The sequence below is a fragment of the Podarcis erhardii genome (assembly GCF_964252035.2).
Source record: "Podarcis erhardii genome assembly, chromosome: 10".
NCBI lineage: Eukaryota > Metazoa > Chordata > Lepidosauria > Squamata > Lacertidae > Podarcis > Podarcis erhardii.
In genome coordinates, this window is record NC_138500.1 from 37,478,352 (window position 1) to 37,494,897 (window position 16,546).

A 16,546-nucleotide genomic window follows, 5' to 3' on the forward strand; every position below is an offset into this window, starting at 1 on the left:
TCTGTGGTGGCAATGAGGATTACCAGGGAGCCGGGAGATCCCTGTGTTTTCAAATCTCACCTCAGCTTCAATTTATGTGGCCCAGTGAAACCTGAACAACTGCAAAATGTAACATGGCAAAACAGCACCAAACAAAATATGGACAAAATAGGGCTGGTGATTTACCAGAGATAGGTATCAAAAAATGGGGATTGTCCCCAATAAAATGGTCGGTATGCTACAACTCCTTATGCCAACAAAGAAGGGGGAAGCTCTAAACAACTGCAACAAGGAGCAAAAAGCACAGGTTAGGAAAAACAGAACAGGGTTTTTTTTTGTCCAATGCATTTCCAACTACTCTGGTCCTTCATCAGTGAAATCTGCAATTAATAAAAATATTTATAGTTAGCAAACTGAATATTATATAGAAAAAACATTTCTTGAACAACATGTCAAAATCATTACAGGAAGAACCATTCACAAAACAATCTAACAACTTGTCAAATGAAAATGTAAATATTTAAAAATGACAGTCCCTATATATTAATGGTATCGTGAAAATAGGATACATACATGTAATTCTGGACCTTCTACCTCTACTCTTAAGACGCAGCCACTTGAAATCAGGAATTTGACTTGGGTGTAGTATGGTACATGGTGTAACTCCTCAGCCTAGTTAAATTTATGAAGGCGGCCTGCCCACTGCAGAACCACCTGGCTTGTTTGCTTAGTGACTGGCTTCTATAAATACTGTATAAATGTTATACCTACTTCAGATGTGTCTGGACTGGCCCTGAGCTTTAAAACATCATTGGCAGGTACCTGGAGCAGAAAGGTATGATTGTTGTTGACATTTCCAGTAAAACACCAAGTATAAATTGTGGGGTTTTATATATATATATATATATATTAATAATAGATGTTGGAGTCCCTCTGAACTTTTACTAAAATGGATTGTATATAATTCTGTATCAGAATATAAAATATAGAAATAAAATATATACAAATTACTAACTCTCAGTGAACTCAGTGAACTTGTGAAGGAACTGATCTGGTGCCCCTGTCACGGGGGCACAACATCCTGTTTCACCCCCTGAGGTGAACAGGAACTTGCCATTCTGTCACCACACTGCCCCACCACTGAAACCCTCCTTTATGTGGGTTGCATGGCAGTGCCGGCAAAGCGGTGACGATGGTGGGTTCTGGTGAGATCTTGCTGAAATCCCATGAGATCTTGTGTGCTCTGTGAGATCTTGGCAAGTTCTTGTGAGATTTTAGTGAGATCTCTCGAGACCTTGCTAGAAGCTGGTGCTGATGCTGGTACTGCTTCTCTGGTGGTGGTGGCAGGTGGTGGCGGGGTGCGGCACACACAGGAGCGCTGTCTCTTGGGCTTCTGCCACCTGAGGCAGCTTGCTCACTCCCTCATGGGTCTGTTGGCCCTGCCCTGCTGGTACACTTGCACTGCACCAACCATCCTCCCACCTCACCCCTGTCTTTCAGAGCAAGCAACACTGACCCACCTGCTGGGAAGCTAGTGAAGCAGCTAAGCCCCGAATACAGGGTTTATTCTTTACCATTTAAAATACATACATCTTACACTTGTGGAGGTTGGCAGGAAGCTATTTTTTTTTATAATGTGACCAGTAATTCAGCTCTCCCCTGCAACAGCAGCAGCAGCAGCAGCAGCAGCAGCAGCAGCAGCAGCAGCAACAACAACAACAACAACAACAACAACAACAACAACAACAACAACAACAACATTAAAAAGCTGGTGGATTGTCAAAACAGAGTCTCCCAGCCCGACGTATTCCACAGGGTTGAGTTCAGTTACATGCTAAGTAATTGTACCACAGCACTGTTTAAAATTCCACAGTATCTTTGGAAGGCAGGAGGAGGGGGAAGAAAACCAGAACAAATTGGTCCTGTCTCTGGTTATCCCCTTTGCTGCCCCCCATGCCATACCCAGGGGTCACAGTGAAGATGTCTCTGCCCACACTTCCTTTGTTAGTAATACTCTATTGCATTTTGAAAATTAGTGTAAGGAAGGTTGCCTCTAAACTAATCTGTGGTGTATTTTGTCAACTGGAGACGGCTATTGTTCTGTGCGTAATCTTATTACAATACTTAATTGTTTGTTACTCTTCTTTGTTACTCTTCACCACTCTTTCACGGTGGTAGAAAGAAAAAAAGACAGCTGTTGCTTTCATCCTAGGATTTAACTTCATCAAATGTTTTTTTAAAAAACAAATTGTGTGTATTTCTGCAATTAGAGGATTCCCAATCCATTTAGGAAATGAGTCATAGTTTGCATTAGGTGTTATAATAAAACATGTAGTTCTCTGTGTGTCTAACCACCATGGGGAATGATAGTTCTCTTGCAACTGTGGAGATTACCGTGCATCCTACCATTTTCCCAAGAGCTGGATATGGAGTCTTGGCTTTCCTGATGTTTATTAATGCTTTATTTTCAATATTTAATAATTTTTTGGTTATTGCTGTAACGCTGAAGAATCCTCAGCTCCGTAACCCCATCAACATATTCATTCTCAATGTCTCCTTTTCAGATCTTATGATGTCCCTCTGTGGGACCACCATTGTTATAGCTACAAACTACCGTGGATATTTCTTCCTGGGAAAGAGGTTCTGCACTTTCCAGGGATTTGCTGTCAATTATTTCGGTAAGCAAAATAGCTAGATATTGCTGCTGCTGCTGTATTGCTATTATAATTAAAATACATTTATATCCTGCCTTTCATGGCAAACTCCCTTAAGGGGGTTTGCAAAGATAAATAACAATAACTAAAGATAAATAACAATACAATTTACAGTTAAAATACCTTTAAACAGACAAGTTGGCAACAATATCAAAACTACAATAGCAGAATAAACAGCCAAACATTTAGTTCCCTCTTGAATGACTACTGATGTGAGATCTTTGGGTTTTATTATGCTAAATGAAAGAAGGTCATGAAGGTGCTTTGTAGTTAAAAAAAAGAAGAAAGGTAAGTTTTTTAAAAAATTCTGGAACATTCTGGCCCAATCCTAGCTTGGAATCCAAATGACTAATTTTGTTGTTATTTCTAAACCACTGCTCAAAGTGTGTATAAGCACACAGACCTTTTTCAGAGTAAGTCCCACTGAAATAAGTATGACAGACATTTGAGTAAACATAGATAGGATTGGGTAGCGCAGCCAAAATTTTAAGCTCACTTATTGTGCTATCCTGTACTTTTCTATTCGGAAGTATGTCTCATTGACTCCCATGGAATTTACTCCCGGATATGTGTGCATAGGGTTGCAAAAGTACATCCCATTGATTTCACATTTTTTTGGAATTTCCTATGAAATATGAGTAACGGTACTGAAATGTGGAATATTGTGGTTTGATGATTCCTAGCATTTTTTGCCTTTCTTATTATCTTCCAGGAATTGTTTCTCTTTGGTCCCTGACCATTTTAGCTTACGAAAGATACAATGTGGTCTGTCAGCCTCTGGGAACTCTCCAGATGAGCAAGAAGAGAGGTTACCAGCTCCTTGGTTTCATCTGGGTTTTCTGTCTCTTCTGGGCTGTGGTCCCACTCTTTGGTTGGAGTTCTTATGGACCCGAAGGAGTCCAGACATCATGCTCCATTGGCTGGGAAGACAGATCTTGGAACAACTATAGCTTTCTGATTGTATACTTCTTGTCCTGCTTCTTTATCCCTGTCCTGATCATTGGGTTTTCATATGGCAATGTCATTAGGTCACTGCGTGGGGTAAGTAGTCAACTCTTTCCTCCACCCCATTTCACCTCTGTCCCCGTTTGCTGGCCAATGCCACTTCCATACTTTTCTGTCACCAAGCCAATTTGTTCTTGGTGTTAATGCATGCACAAGTTTGCAGCCTAAATGAAAGCCCATAGGATTCCTGGCTCTTTTCATATTTGTATCCGGTCAATGTCAGTGTCATCATGTAAAATGGTGCAGACTTTAAAAAACTTGCATACAGCTATATAAGCAATGGCCAGATTTTTTAAATATCAGAAAATTCCTTTTATGTTTGAGTTCCCATCTGAAGGCACTATAGAGTGACTTGACCAAAGCAGTTTAGGCAATTATGGCCACATTATCTTTGCATTTGATGTTAAAAATCAAAATCATGTGCATGCACATATACAACTCAAGAGCATAACTCTTTTTAAAAAAGATACACAGTCTGGGGCTGCAAAATGGTGCCCTGTCTAGAAACTGTCACTCAAAGCAAGTGTTAAATGATGTGAAGATCACGTCCCTTTATGCTAAAGCCAATTCTGAAGCCTAGTAGCTTAGTATGTGCTGCTGGTGTTTATTTCAAACTTTTCTGCTTTCTAGAGTTCCTCCAAGTAATTTACAGCACGGAATCAAAATAACAGCAGCATTTAAAAGCTCAATGATGAAACCGTAATAAGAACAAAACACAACAAATTCAATGACATACATATAGGTTTACAGAAGAGACGCCCAGACTGCAATAAGAGCAATGGTGATTTGGAAGATATTAGCTTTCATTCATGCAGCTTGTAGATGTACAACATGCAGGCTTTAATGTAGACATAGGATTTGTATGAGTCCAAACATAGCTGAATAAATGCCTCTATTGAATGGCTAATGCTGTTGATTTGATTTAACAGCTAAATAAGAAAGTTGAAGAAATGGGAGGAAAAGGTAATCCAGAAGAAGAGTTTCGAGCCGTAATTATGGTGCTTGTGATGGTGGTGGCTTTTTTGATCTGCTGGCTGCCATACACAGTCTTTGCTCTTACTGTTGTTATTGACCCAGCCCTGAATATTTCCCCTCTGGCTGCAACCATCCCAACATATCTCTCCAAAACAAGCCCAGTATACAACCCAATCATCTACATTTTCTTGAACAAACAGGTATTGCACTGTCTTTTGTATATTTTGTGGGCTAGTTACTTTTATAGTGAATTTCATTTTGTAGATTCAATTGCAGGCTTCCAACTTCAAATCTACTAGTCGCTATAGAACCTTTGTTTGGGCAACCCTATTCTCCCCTACCTGTCCCTCAACAGGATTTTTGAAATTATTTATCTAGGCAAGACCTTATATACATTTGCACAAGCATACTGACTGGGCAAAAGGCAATTTGTACACTTTCACATGCAGAATCCTCTTTTGGGTCTGCTCATGCATCAGGATTTCTGGATCCAGTAGCAGGAAGAAGAAGAAGAAGAAGAAGAAGAAGAAGAAGAAGAAGAAGAAGAAGAAGAGTAGTTTGGATTTGATATCCCGCCTTTCACTCCCTTTTAAGGAGTCTCAAAGTGGCTAACATTCTCCTTTCCCTTCCTCCCCCACAACAAACACTCTGTGAGGTAAGTGGGGCTGAGAGACTTCAAAGAAGTGTGGCTAGCCCAAGGTCACCTAGCAGCTGCATGTGGAGGAGCGGGGAAGCGAACCCGGTTCACCAGATTATGAGACTACCGCTCTTAACCACTACATCACACTGGCTCTTGTGTTTGTGTTGTTTCCCCCACTGCTAGACCATTTCCCCAGATGGTTGGCATTGCCACTGCTGGGTTGACTCTGGGATGACTCCAGTGAAGTCATTGCATGAGCAAAGTGACTTCCGCTCACGCAATAGCACTTCTCCTTCTCCTCCCTCCTGCATTCCCTGCTCTGGCATGGGGGGAACCCCCAAGGTAGATTTGGGAAGGTTATGGGGGGTACACGAGGTGAGCAGAAAGAGAAGTTCAGTTGCATGAGGGGAAGTTGTTTGAACCTCACCCCGAGTCAAACAATTAAGCCCAAATAGAAAGGGCCTTGCAATAATTCTGAAAGAAGCTCATATGCATTGTGCTCTGGTGAACAAAAAATGGATAGGAAAACCTTGCTGAAAGACCACAGGATGACATGTACACTGTTCCCTGTTAGAGGAATATAATCTAATTTAGGGTTATACCCGAAAGTAATGCTATCTCACTGTGACAGCACAAAGCACAAGCATATTGATTTTCCTCTTTTTTTTCTTTTTGCAGTTTCGTGAGTGCGCGGTTGAATTTATAACCTGTGGCCAAGTTGTTCTGGCAAAACCAGATGAAGAGATTTCGACATCCGCAGCTCCAGCTGAATCCAAAACTCCTTGTAAGATCAACCAAGTGACTCCAGTCTGATGTAGTTCTATTGGCTGCATTTTACAACATTTTGTGCACTTTTTCTCCAGGAAACATAATGAAGCTCCTCTTCAGTGTCTTGTTAGTAAATGATCCATGCCAGAAGATAATAAATGTCCATAGGGCTGCTTATGATGAATGGCTTCACACAGTTTTCACTTGCTATTGTCAGAAAAGTCTTGCTTACACCAAATATTCTCTGATTATATATATATAACAACAATGAGTTTACTTGATACACATGAGAAAAGGGTTGGGTATCTAAATTGTGAACAACAAACTTTTCCTCCATTGTTGATTAAATGATTATGCAAAGGAACTATCCTTGCCTATGAACCTTTCATCCAAAGTTTTCTGCCACTCAGTTTTGTTCTCCTGTTCCGAGTGTGCTCTCCCCCTCCATCCAGCCACCTTTACTGTCAGGTTCAGGAAGCAGAAAGCATGTTATAGTAGCTAGGCAATGTGAAGGTATGCAGGGCAACCAACCGCTATTGTCTAGCACCCAGAAGGCAGCTGGAATCCAACAGCTGACAACTCCTATGTGAGCTGGCAACTGGAGCAAATGTCCCATTCATCTTGTGCACTTGTGGCAGGCATATTGTAGACAACTGGAGAAAGGAAACCTGAATAAATGCCCCAGTGATTGTGGTTTGCTTTCTGTCATTGCCCCTTTGTGCTGCTTTTAAAAAATATGGTCATGTTTTTTTCTGTAGTATTCCATGATGTTTGAAGGAAAGCAACAGATGGGAGGAGAGTCAAACCTATAAAAGTGATGGTCTTCACGGCATTATCTTGTGCAGACTAGCCTTGTGCCAAGTTTGATACCGGAAGGTTGGTTTCGATACACATTATTACTAACTTATGAAACCATCAGCTATGAATCATGCAATATTTGGCACCAAATGGCACCTACAACAAAATGTTGCAACATGGTGTGTTTTGCTCAGAATTCTACCCACTTCATGAAACTCCCCCCCCTTCCTGTTCCTGCCCCCCAAGCAGTTGGTTAGCACCCCAGAGGAACTGAGCATGCCAAGACCAACCCCTGGGCAATTATTTGCATCGCTCCCATTAAGGATTCCCACCCCCCAAAAGGAAGTTTTGATGCTTCTGCAACCCTGTTTAAACCACGCATGGTTGTGTAGTTAAATCAAGAGCTTCCATCTGGCAATTTAATATTCAGGTCTGATTCCTGGCCCCAAAGTCAAAGCAACTTGAAAGGTTTGGTCAGCTTTCAGAAAAATGCAACCCCTTGTGAATACAATCTGGATCAGTCCTTCTTTGGAGCAGAAGAGGTGAATGCTATTAAATGCTGTCACCAGAGCTTCCTTTTCTACATTTACATTTTATAAAAAATATACTGACGTTCTTTACTCTTCTGCGATTTCTGCAACTTGGAACAGGACACTGAAAGGTAAATTGAACCGGGCTGATCTGGCATAAAGATATATCCGGGGAAAGAGCTTAAATTTAGAGAGTGTTCCCAATATCTCTAATCTGTTGCTTTCACATTATTTTGTATCCGTTCACAGGGGATACTTGATAGGAAAGCTTCTCTGCCCAGTGAGCTTGTATAATTGGTTTGCTTATGCAAGTAGGACGTGATCCCTGATTAACTAAGTTAAACATCAGCTGTGGAGTCTGATAATCTGTTCTTTAATGCAGCCGACAAAGATGTTATAAAAAATGTTCCTGCAACTGGTTGAAGCTCAGCGTATGAACAGAACCAGGCAGCAACGTTTTATAAAAAAATAATTAACTGCAGAGAATTGGATCCAAAACTTACTGTGTAAGAGGAAGGAACACAGAGAATACATGTTGACAGTCCCCTCTCTCTGCTTGCCCAAAATGGGCTCCAGGTGATGAGGAGATTCTCCAGAGCAACTTTTCATGTGGCACCAGGGATAAGATATTGGAGCAGAGAAATAGCTGATACCGACCCACCCTCACAGGTACAGGAGAGCCTTCCATTCACGTGGTAGGAGCTTTGCAGTCACAAAGGCGATTTTATTTTATGCTAAACAGCTTTGGGCCCTAGCCATCATATTCCATGCATACATCTGACATTAAATTCACCTGACATTAAAATGGCACAAGTCCGAGCCCAGCATTAGATTGTATTCTTGGCTCTGATTTCTGAGAAATGCAGGAAGCATGAAGCCGGGCCGGGGGTGGGGGAGAGGGGGTGTGGGGTGACGATTAGGCAACTGGATGATAGGCAAAAACAAAACAAAACTCCTAGGAAGGTTCTGGAAAAAGCAAAGGCCTAGCCAGCTCTCCAAAATCTTCAGCTGAGAGTGCGCAGATGTCATAAATGTCAGTGACATCAGGAGACCTGCATTTTAAACAACGTTTTCTTTACTTATTGTAGCTTTTCTTATTTCGTCTGCTAATAAAAATTCTAAGAGCACAGTTGCCATAATAAGAAAATGGATAAGAAAACAAACCCGAATGATCGTAAAAAAACAAGAGACCTAAATGGCGTGAAGATCTTAAACGCCAGATAAAATTGATGAGGAAATTATGACTAAAGGACCAGAGAAAAATAGAGGGGTCTTTGACTAGTGCTTGTTTTGTCCGCATCCTCTTCCTCAGAATCTCTGTTGCCTTTGTAGAATTCAACAGGGAAGAGGATGGGGACAAAACAAGATTAGTTGGCTCTACCTGTCCTTGGTTCTGGCACCACCTGCTGTTGGTCTCTTGACTTTCTGACATACCTTTTTTAAAAAAAAATTTTTTATTAAATTTTGACATAAATATATTTCACAAACGTACAAAAGACAAAATGAAAAAGAAAAAAGAGAAAAAGAGAAAAAAAAGAAAAGAAAAAGAGAAAAAAAGAGAAAAACACAAAATACATACAACTTTAAATAACATTGATCGACTTCCCTTTATCTCGATTTCGGAAAATATTGCCTTGTTTATCTATCTGCTGTGTCTATTCCTTAATAAAACTTTTTACGTAGTAAGCGTTATCTCATGCCTACTGTGATTTCTGTAAGTACATATGTGTTTCTGATCAACATTTTGATTTTCCCCTTGTCTCTATTTCCATATATATCCTAAATTTATTCCATTCATTGTTAAATTTTGCGCTTCTTTGATTTCTTATTTTCTGTGTCAATTTAGCCAACTCCAAATAATCGGATAGTTTAAGTTGCCACTCCTTTAGTGTTGGGATTTTTGGTGTTTTCCAGTACTGTGCTATGAGGGTTCTGGCGGCAACCGTTGCATATTAAAAAAAGGTTCTATCTTCTTCTTTGATATCCTTACCAATTATCCCCAGCAAGAAGGCTTTGGGTTTTTTAACAAACGTATATTTAAGAATTTTTTTTAATTCATTATAGATGGATTCCCAAAATTTTTTGAGAATCTCGCACGTCCACCACGTATGAATGAAATCGCCCTCCTTGCTCTTACATTTCCAACACAGTTTATCGCCCGTTCTATACATTTTATGTAGTTTTACTGGCGTTATGTACCACCTGTACATCATCTTATACATGTTTTCCTTTAGTGTCGTGCATGCTGAAAAATTCATATCTTTACACCACAATGCCTTCCATTTGTCAAACTCTATGTTGTACCCTAGGTCTACCGCCCACTTCACCATCACTTCCTTTACTTCCTCGTCCTTGGTGTCCCACTCAAGCAACTGGTTGTACATTTTTGATAATAATTTTGTTTTACTTTCTATTATTTCAATCTGAAATCTAGATTTCTTGTCATTTATTCCGATCTTATTATCTTCCCTCCACATTGAATTAATTTGATGGTATTGAATCCAGCCAGTCAGCTTGCTTTTTATTTCTTCATAAGGTCTAATCCTCCACCCGGATTCTGTTTTGGTTAGTAAATCTTCATATGTCCATCTTTCCCCCTCGATGTTTAATTTTTTAATTGTTAAAATGTCTATTGGTGATAACCACCAGGGCGTTTTCTGCTCCAACAATTTTTTATTCCTTTCCCACACTTCCAGCAGTGACCCTCTGAGAATGTGATTAGAAAAACCTTTATGAACCCTTCCGACTTTCTGACATACCTAATGAGCACCAGCCACCACAGCTGAATACCAGATTGGATTTGAACTGTTGCAGACACGAACTGAGAAGCAAAGAAAATGGTTCAGCAGCCTTATCTGAGCTGAAGTAAAGAGTATCTGTACTGCATGCTTATGTCCTTGTTTGTTTGTTTGGTAGGTGGTGGTCTGGCTCACCACAGACCCAGAAGCAGTCTTCCTGCACAGATAAGCATACCTGATTTTTTTTAGCATCATCCAGTTGGGCATGCTAGCAAATCAGAAAAATGCTGAATTACCAACTTATTTAAGTGGCAATGGGAGAAAGTGGAAATTCAAAAACACTGCCATCATTCAAAACATTGTTGCTCTTCAGCATCCCCCTGACCTTTATGGCTGAGAGTTTTCAACTTCAATTAAACAGAAATCTGGGAGAAGATTTGTATTTCCTAATCTGTGAGCAGTATTGCTTTCTAAAGCAAAATGTCAAAGATCATGTGCAACAGGGTTTCAAATATGAAGCTTCATGAAGATTTCCAATCCTTCCACCTTGACAAAAATATGGTGAGTGCTATCAGACAGAGCAGAACAAGTTTATCTAGATAATAAATGGTAGGATTTTGGTTACTTGGAGTATTGAAGGGAAGATTGCAGGCTGGTGGAAAAGGATAGGCCAAGCTTCCTTTCCAACCCAGGTCCTCACCTGGGATAGAGCCATTAACATGACAAATTGTGTCCTCCCTAAAAGAGGGCACATGTTGCGGTGAGACCTGGAGACCGAACTCCTGTGTTGTGGGTGGGTGAGACCGGACATCCACAACACCCAATTGGTAGATCCCTCGATGTTAGGTTCATCTGGCCAATGGGGCGCAGTCCAAACGGATTGAGGGACCTATATATACCCATGCATGTGCCCAGAGCTTCCTCTTTTGGCTCTTGCATTCGGAACACCCGCCCACCTCTCCCTACTTTTAGGGCTTGTGCACTTGACCTTTGTGTGATGTTGGGTGTTCTCTGTTGTTGGGACAGGGGCACAGCAGGAATTTTCCCCACTTGGCTGATTGGCTGCTGCCATTTGGGTTTCGCCTGCCGTGTAGCAAATCGTCACAGCTTGTAAGGTTGCGGATAGGCACTGGTTCAGGTGATACGGATGGGAGAATGGTCTCACCATCCCTACGTGAAGGGTATTCCGTTAAAGGAATCCAGGAACTCAACTGGTTTGGTCAAACCCCAAGAGGTGGTTGTGCCTGTGCCTGAGTCTAGGGGGACATCTGGGTGGTGAACATAGTCTGTTCTCAGCTGTTCACCTTCCCAGGTGTTCACCCTTGGCTGACCTATGCTGGTGCCCTGGGTCAGCGCTGTCTACAAGGGTGCAGGGAGCTAGTTGAACCAGAGCATATGCATCCACTCATCTTCTGTAATCAATAAAGTTGTGGCCTAAATTCTGCCAAAAACCAAAACTAAAATTTGAGTCAAGTGTGACTTTATTTAGGGGGAAGGTCTCTGGGTCTGAACACGCAAAAGGGGTTGATGCCACACCTGAGAACCTGGACCTCGGCAGACAGAGGTTGTGTCAGGTGTGTGTGCAGGAGCCAGGCCCTGTGACCAATAGGACTTTGCAGGACTGGGGCCTTCCTAAGTTTGCTCTGAAGAGGCAAGGTGTGGCTGCACAGGTGAGGCTGATTGGTAACTCACAGCACCTGGTGGCAAGAGCAGGGAAGGGATATAAGGTCAGCATTTCCCTTTGGCTCTTTGCTACATGTAGCAACACGTTCCCTGCCTTGCTGTGTTTGACTCCTTGCTTCTTGATCCTCGGACCCTTGGCTTCTTGACTCCCAGCTCTCTGACCCTCGGGCTCTTGGCTTCCTGACTCCTGGCTTCTGGACCCCTGTTCCTGCTCCCACCCCACCATCTTGCCCCCGGTCCTGATATCCCCTGCTGGGACTTCGATTGCCTGTAAACCAGACGGTGACAGGTTGCTATGGTGATGGGGTGTGGGTTCCAAGGAAAAGAGAGAGTAAGGTGTGCTGGGAAGAAGGGGGAAAAGAAAGATTCGGATCCATCATAGGCAGGTTGTCTGAAGGCTGTCTGGGAGAGATGCCTTTGACTCCAGGGCTGCATCGCTGTGGGGGACAAGCCCCTCTTGAAATGACTATGCTGTAAGATCTGGACTCCCTCCATGCAGGCTGAGGGTGCAAACAGGTAAATGGATCACATTACTTAAAGCCGTGTCTCAGTTCCCCATAGGAACTGAGTGCCTCACACACACACAATCTTGCTACCACTCGGTAGAGTGGGGGTGGCACCCAACTTTTGTTACAATATTTATAAATCAATAAATAGGGTACAATTCAGCCAATTTTAAGTCCCATCGAATAGAATAAAAAAACTTACACTGTTAACAGATGGATCTGAAGTCTTATTAATAAAGGCTACAAAATTCCCATTTTTGATAACATCTTAAAGGATACAGGTAAACAAAGATTGATAAAGATATTCCTTCACTTCATCCCCCCCCACAGTGTGTGTGTGTGTGTGTGTGTGTGTGTGTGTATGTGTATGTATATATATATATAACACAATGCACACACACAATACTGAAATGTATGCCGTCATCCATCCCAAGCAGCAGATGGCACATAGGACTGCAAAGGCTCCTTTCTGAGAGGTGATATTTAAAATTGGCAAGCATATGGATCAGCTTCATAGCAACAAAAGAGTGCTACAAGAATATTAGCAGTGTGCCTCCATGCATGAAACCTGACATTTCTTGTGTTTGCAAATATGAGTGGGTTTTGCTTTGACACTGATGTTGTGTCATGTTATTGGGTTCATTCATTTCCTGAAAACCCAGGAAATGGGTTATGCAGGCAGAAATTTACTTTTCTTTTGAAATAATGTTAGTTTCTGATTAAAATGATAGCTAACCATCTGTAAATAATTGCTTTTCTTCTGCAGAACATGTAAAGTGAGAATTAATTGTGTTGGTGCTTTATGAACCTGTAGAAATATGCTTTTCCAGCTCAAACATTGATTTCATTCGTTCACACAGATGCGCTTTCAAACACAGTCATATTTCTTTTGTTAAGTGCCCTTTCTCATGCTTTGTGAGGTATTATTCAATTGTCCAAGGTCAAAAGATGTGATTTCAATATACGCTCTCTTTAAAAGACTCTGAACAGGATCATTATACACCAAACCTAGACTTTCTTCAGCAGCAAAATTTAAAATCATGCCGAAAAACTGAGCAGTTATTGGCTTCTTGAGCCTGTCTAATGGTGTGTTCATGTGTCGTAGCGAGCCATATGCTAGAGTTAGTGTGCATGAGTGAAATTGCACCTGCTGTTCTCCTACTGGCTCATTCTGGGAGGAAACAAACCATGATCCCTAGTTTAGAGTTGTGTCTGATCCAGGCATTGTGGTGTGTTTCATCCACAGCAAAGCATGATCTGTAGCCCAGGTTTGTCTTTATTTTCTGGACTGCACAGCTTGTAGGGGGAAAGGTTGCAGCAGGAGAACCTACCCCTGGTTACGCACATTCATTAGACTGTGAGAACAATCCCTATGTGCCTAAGGCCGGGCACACAGAAGCCATTTATGTATAATAGGGAGCTCTGCAAAACAGCAGGATCCCCTGCTGTGCAGACAAGCCTATGTGTATAGAGTTTGTAGGGACTGTTAGTGCAATCTTTTGGGAGGATGTTACTTGAGGTCAGGGCCTGCTTCTGTGATTCTGTGCCCCTCTCCATGTGTCCTGGTGTCTTGAACTGTCTCGCCAGAGGGTGCATGCTCTGGTTATCTCCTGCTGGGACCACTGCAATGCGCTCTATGTGGGGCTACCTTGGAAGGTGATGCGGAAACTACAACTAATCCAGAATGCAGCAGCTAGAATGGTGACTGGGAGTGGCCACCGAGACCATATAACACCAGTCCTGAAAGACCTACAATGGCTCCCAGTACATTTCCAAGCATAATTCAAAGTGTTGGTGCTGACCTTTAAAGCCCTAAACGTCCTCTGCCCTATATACTTGAAGGAGCGTCTCCACCTCCATCATTCAGCCCAGAAACCGATGTCCAGTGCTGAGGGCCTTCTGGTGGTTCCCTCACTGTGAGAAGTGAGGTTACAGGGAACCAGGCAGAGGGCCTTCTCGGTGGTGGTGCCCGCCCTGTGGAACGCCCTCCCATCAGATGTCAAGGAAATAAACAACTATCTGACTTTTAGAAGACATCTGAAGGCAGCCCTGTTTAGGGAGGTTTTCAATGTTTGATGTTTTATTGCTATAATAATAATAATAATAATAATAATAATAATAATAATCTGTTGGGAGCGGCCCAGAGTGGCTGGGGAAACCCAGCCAGATGGGCGGGGTATAAATGTTGTTATTGTTGAACTGATTGTCTGAAAATTGTGGAGGTTCACGACGGGAAATCTACGCAGGAGCATTACCGGTGTATATCGGCTTAAGGAGACTATCAGGAGAGACCATAAAGGACAAAGAGAAAATATTTGATTAAGAAGTGATGTGGAAACAGCAAGATAAGACTGGAAAGAACTATGAATATGTGTTTGGACTGTTTGAACATCTATTTGGACTAATTTGGACTGATTTGGACATTAATGCAGAAGTAATGATTAGATCAGAATCCCTCCTCGGATCTGGAAGTATGGGACCCCCCAACAAAATTTAAAAATTCGGCACTGTAATTTGGAATCTATGTGATGTGGTTTGATTCGATGTGATTGGCCGGTTAATACATTTTTTTTTTTTTTTACATGAAAATTGACCACAAATTTACTGTCTGCAATGTATAACTCCACCTGTTCTATGTATGGAATGACAAGGGATCATATTTTAGGTACTGGTATGAGTGTGTGCACATGTGTAGAGTCATTTCAGTGTGTGTGTGTGGGGGGGGGCAAGGCAAGGCAAGGGCTTCTGAGGAAAGTTTGAAGACCCACTCTTGATTATATTCGACATTAAGCAAGAGAGAGGAAGCGTTTCTTAGATTTATTTAGGGTTCCATAAGAATATCTGGAAGTCTTGTCAGAAATTGAGACGTCATCTTCCTCAATGGCACTTCATTTTCTCACAGACAATTCACCGGAAACATGTGCCAACATTTTTTTAATGCTTTCCAAACCCCCACAAAGCCAACAAGAGAGAGGAGATGTACTAGTGCAAGAAAAGGCTGTCAAACTGGAGGTCACATGATAAGAGGGAGAGTCAAGGGAGAGGTATTCAGTATATATGTGGGTCCCAAATAGTGATGCATTGAATTATTGTTCTGCAGAAACAAACAAATGAAAGCCAATTTTGATGGAGCATTAAACATGTTGCTCTCTTGTTTTTAAAATAGGAGCTCTGGAGGTGTGTGTGAAAATCTGGATTAGAATCATAGTGTCGTGAGAGGGTTGAAAATCAGGCCCCCTCGGGACTTCCGGGTTGGTGCCTCCGGTAATGGCGGAATTCCTCTGATCGGGAGGAATTTGCCTCGTGGGAATCTGGGTCTGGCCACCACGGCGAAGACGGAGACCCGCTAAAAATCACAGGTGGGAGAAGCCTGTGAGTGTGGGATTCGGCGGGCACCCTTTGCGCCTCCCCTACTAGCGGGGAAACCCGGTTTTGGGGGTCCGGAGTGACGTGGGGTGAGCGGCACGGTCCTTCGAATTGTCTGCTTCTTCCACGGAGCGAAGCCGCATAGCTGTTGCCGGAGAGTGCTGACTTTTTCTTGTGGACAATTTGACTTTAAAGTAATTACCTGTGAGTAGAGCTGAAGCGGGAGAATTGGATTTTTAAACGTTTAATTTGGTATCGTAACGGGGAGGTTCAACACAGGAAGTCCGCCTTCCCCTTTTGTAAATAGACTGAAGCAATGAGGCTGCAAACTGAGGTCTTGGAAAGCCCTTTGTAAAAGATTAAATTTCCATTGGTAAAGAACACTAAACCCCCCCCTTGGAGGCAGGAGAAGAGGGGGGGGGGAGTTGTGGACTGAGTATGCCTGCAGGAGAGAGCGAAGAGAGCTAAAATACCGCCGCTCTGTCCCTGGAAACGGGCTGCTAGCAGGACTGACGTCTTTTGGAATGTTCATTGACAGCGTTTAGAACATTCATTGACAGCTAGTTAAATAAGAGAAATACATTGTTTCTACTGTTTCCAGCTGCTTCTAAAAAGGAGTAAAAGTAACTGAAAACTGAAACTAACTTTGGATTGTGTGAACTGTGTTTAAAAGAGGACATTACTAATAGAAATAGAAACTGTACCCCCCTAGTGGAAGTCTTTGAAACTGGTTGCTTTACAAGAGCTGGGCTAGGGGAATTTCCAGCTGCAAGATAAAAAACTGAGACTCTGGGACTGACCTTGAATCTTTTGAGTGTTATGGCAAATGGAAAGGGAAAAACAG

The 16,546-nt window shown here is 42.1% G+C and overlaps 1 protein-coding gene across 2 annotated transcripts; it reads left to right on the forward strand.

The window, feature by feature from the left end:
* Window positions 1-1,774: 1,774 nt before the first annotated feature.
* LOC309350594 (opsin-VA-like) lies at window positions 1,775-7,163 on the forward strand. Of its 2 annotated transcripts, XM_081877559.1 has the most exons (5): window positions 1,775-2,657; window positions 3,406-3,734; window positions 4,628-4,873; window positions 5,992-6,097; window positions 6,840-7,163. In XM_081877559.1, exons 1-5 carry the CDS (start codon window positions 2,336-2,338, stop codon window positions 6,854-6,856), a joined length of 1,020 nt encoding a protein of 339 aa, XP_081733685.1. In that variant the 5' UTR covers window positions 1,775-2,335; the 3' UTR covers window positions 6,857-7,163. The 2 variants fall into 2 exon arrangements, with proteins under 2 accessions (XP_081733685.1, XP_081733684.1); XM_081877558.1 differs by lacking the exon at window positions 6,840-7,163 and having other exon boundaries at window positions 5,992-6,786.
* Window positions 7,164-16,546: the final 9,383 nt, after the last annotated feature.

Coding starts and splice junctions, on each gene's coding strand:
- LOC309350594 (XM_081877558.1), top strand. CDS start 2,336: ATGGGGAATGATAGTTCTCTTGCAACTGTGGAGATTACCGTGCATCCT. Junction 2,658..3,405: donor ATTTGCTGTCAATTATTTCG/GTAAGCAAAATA, acceptor ATTATCTTCCAG/GAATTGTTTCTCTTTGGTCC. Junction 4,874..5,991: donor ACATTTTCTTGAACAAACAG/GTATTGCACTGT, acceptor TTCTTTTTGCAG/TTTCGTGAGTGCGCGGTTGA.